We start from the raw sequence: 1,867 nt of genomic DNA on the forward strand, positions 1-1,867 counted from the left end.
TCGTTGACCTCCACTGGTGCTTTTGGTTTCTACGCTGCTTGGAATATTGTTGGTTTCTTTTTGGTGTTATGGTTCTTACCAGAAACTAAAGGTTTGACTTTGGAAGAATTAGACGACGTCTTCGGTGTGAGTACTACAAAGCATGCTAAATACCAAACCAAACAATTATTTATTAATCTTAGAAGATATATTTTACGTCAAAACGTTGCCGACCAACCTCCATTATACACTCATCAAAGAATGGCTGTCACCAATCCTGAATGGAATGATAAAGCTGAGGTTTCTCATGTTGAATAGTGTAATCTTTAATTCTTTCCTTTAATCTTTGTTCTGATATATTTTTCTATGTCTCTAATATAAATTTAATGAGATTCTATATACTTATCTAAGCTTACAACCCGTAGGTAATAACATACAATTAAAATTGGAATGTTCACGTTGTTAACGTATAGATTAATCTGAAAATACATTTTTCCGCGTTCATCTTGTTCCTGGAACTGCTGAGTTGCAGCCATTTCTGCTAACAATTCTATTATACTACAGAACAAAGATCGTTAACTACATTTCACGGCACGTCAAAATTGATCTTCGTGTCAAGACAAAGCTTGTCATTCTCAAGCTGTCAAGTTTCTGGCTTGAAAATCCTTGGTTTTGTCTTCAAATCGGGGAAACCGGGGGTTTTGCTGGAGAAAAACCGAGGGTCCACCGTCCCCTCGGTTCTCGTGAATGTAGCCGTTCCAAAACCAGGAATATATGATTATTGTTTTGAAGTAGATTTTTCTTGAAGACATCAATTTTTCTTAATATCAACTAATAATTCTTAATAATATTCAATTTGCTTGAGCGTATCAATAGCCCAATATGATCATTTAACCCCCTCCTTCTTCGTTTCCTGATTGTATGGAGTGTAAATAGTATAAAAGCTGGGGTTTCTCTCATTAAAAATTAGCATTTTCAAGTTATATTTTAGTATAATTGTGTAAATCAAAGACTGAAGTATGACTAAAGATCCCGAAAAAGCTGGTGTTGATCCTTCTCATCACGTTCCTGCTATCGAAGATGATCCAGACTTGGTCGCTGGCACTGGAGTAGGAGTTGATGGGTTGATTGAACATAAAAGTAGTTCCACTTCTTCATCTCTTAAACAACAGCCACAATATGATAGTGACTCTATTCATTCCAAGACTGGTGAAGCTGGTGGTGGTGAAAAGGGTAATATTTTAGCTCAATATTCAGAAAAGCAAACCATGCAAATGGGTAGAAATTATGCTCTCAAGCATGGGTTGGACCCTGAATTGTTTTCCCGAGCTGCTGCTTTGGCTAGACTGCCCCGTGAGTTTAACTCAATGCCCTTTTTATCAGAAGAAGAGAAAATCGGATTAAATAGAGAAGCTACTAAAAGGTGGCATATTCCATTCAAGTTAGTCGAAGTTATTGCTTTGGGTTCCATGGCTGCTGCTGTTCAAGGTATGGACCAGTCTGTTATTAACGGTGCTACGCTTTTCTACCCAAAAGTAATGGGTTTGTTGGATATGGAAGAGCCTCAGTTGATGGAAGGTATGATCAATGGTGCTCCTTATCTTTGTGCTTCCTGTATTGCTTGTTGGATGAGTGATTCTTGGAATAGAAAGTTAGGTAGAAAATGGGTAATTTTTTGGACTTGTTTAATCAGTGCAGTCACTTGCTTCTGGCAAGCCTTAGTTAACTTGAAATGGTACCATTTATTTATTGCCAGATTTCTCATGGGTTTTGGTATTGGTATTAAATCTGCAACTGTTCCTGCTTATGCGGCTGAAACCACTCCCCATACCATCAGAGGTAGTTTGGTTATGTTGTGGCAGTTCTTCACCGCTGTTGGTATCATGTT

The 1,867-nt window shown here is 37.8% G+C and overlaps 2 protein-coding genes across 2 annotated transcripts in view; both read left to right on the forward strand.

Moving 5' to 3' along the window:
* HYPBUDRAFT_147787 (uncharacterized protein) overlaps positions 1–297 on the forward strand; it is a gene marked incomplete at both ends in the record, with an annotated part of 2,050 nt that extends 1,753 nt beyond the window's left edge. The window contains one exon of the mRNA XM_020220078.1: positions 83–297. Coding sequence (XP_020076522.1) covers positions 83–297 — 215 coding nt within the window. The remainder of the gene's footprint in view (positions 1–82) is intronic.
* A 701-nt stretch (positions 298–998) lies between these two features.
* The window catches only part of HYPBUDRAFT_156257 (MFS general substrate transporter), a gene marked incomplete at both ends in the record, with an annotated part of 2,150 nt that continues 1,281 nt past the window's right edge, over positions 999–1,867 (forward strand). Inside the window, 2 exons of the mRNA XM_020222188.1 lie at positions 999–1,023; positions 1,093–1,864. Coding sequence (XP_020076523.1) covers positions 999–1,023; positions 1,093–1,864 — 797 coding nt within the window. The remainder of the gene's footprint in view (positions 1,024–1,092; positions 1,865–1,867) is intronic.

Source organism: Hyphopichia burtonii (genome assembly GCF_001661395.1).
Source record: "Hyphopichia burtonii NRRL Y-1933 unplaced genomic scaffold HYPBUscaffold_3, whole genome shotgun sequence".
NCBI lineage: Eukaryota > Fungi > Ascomycota > Pichiomycetes > Serinales > Debaryomycetaceae > Hyphopichia > Hyphopichia burtonii.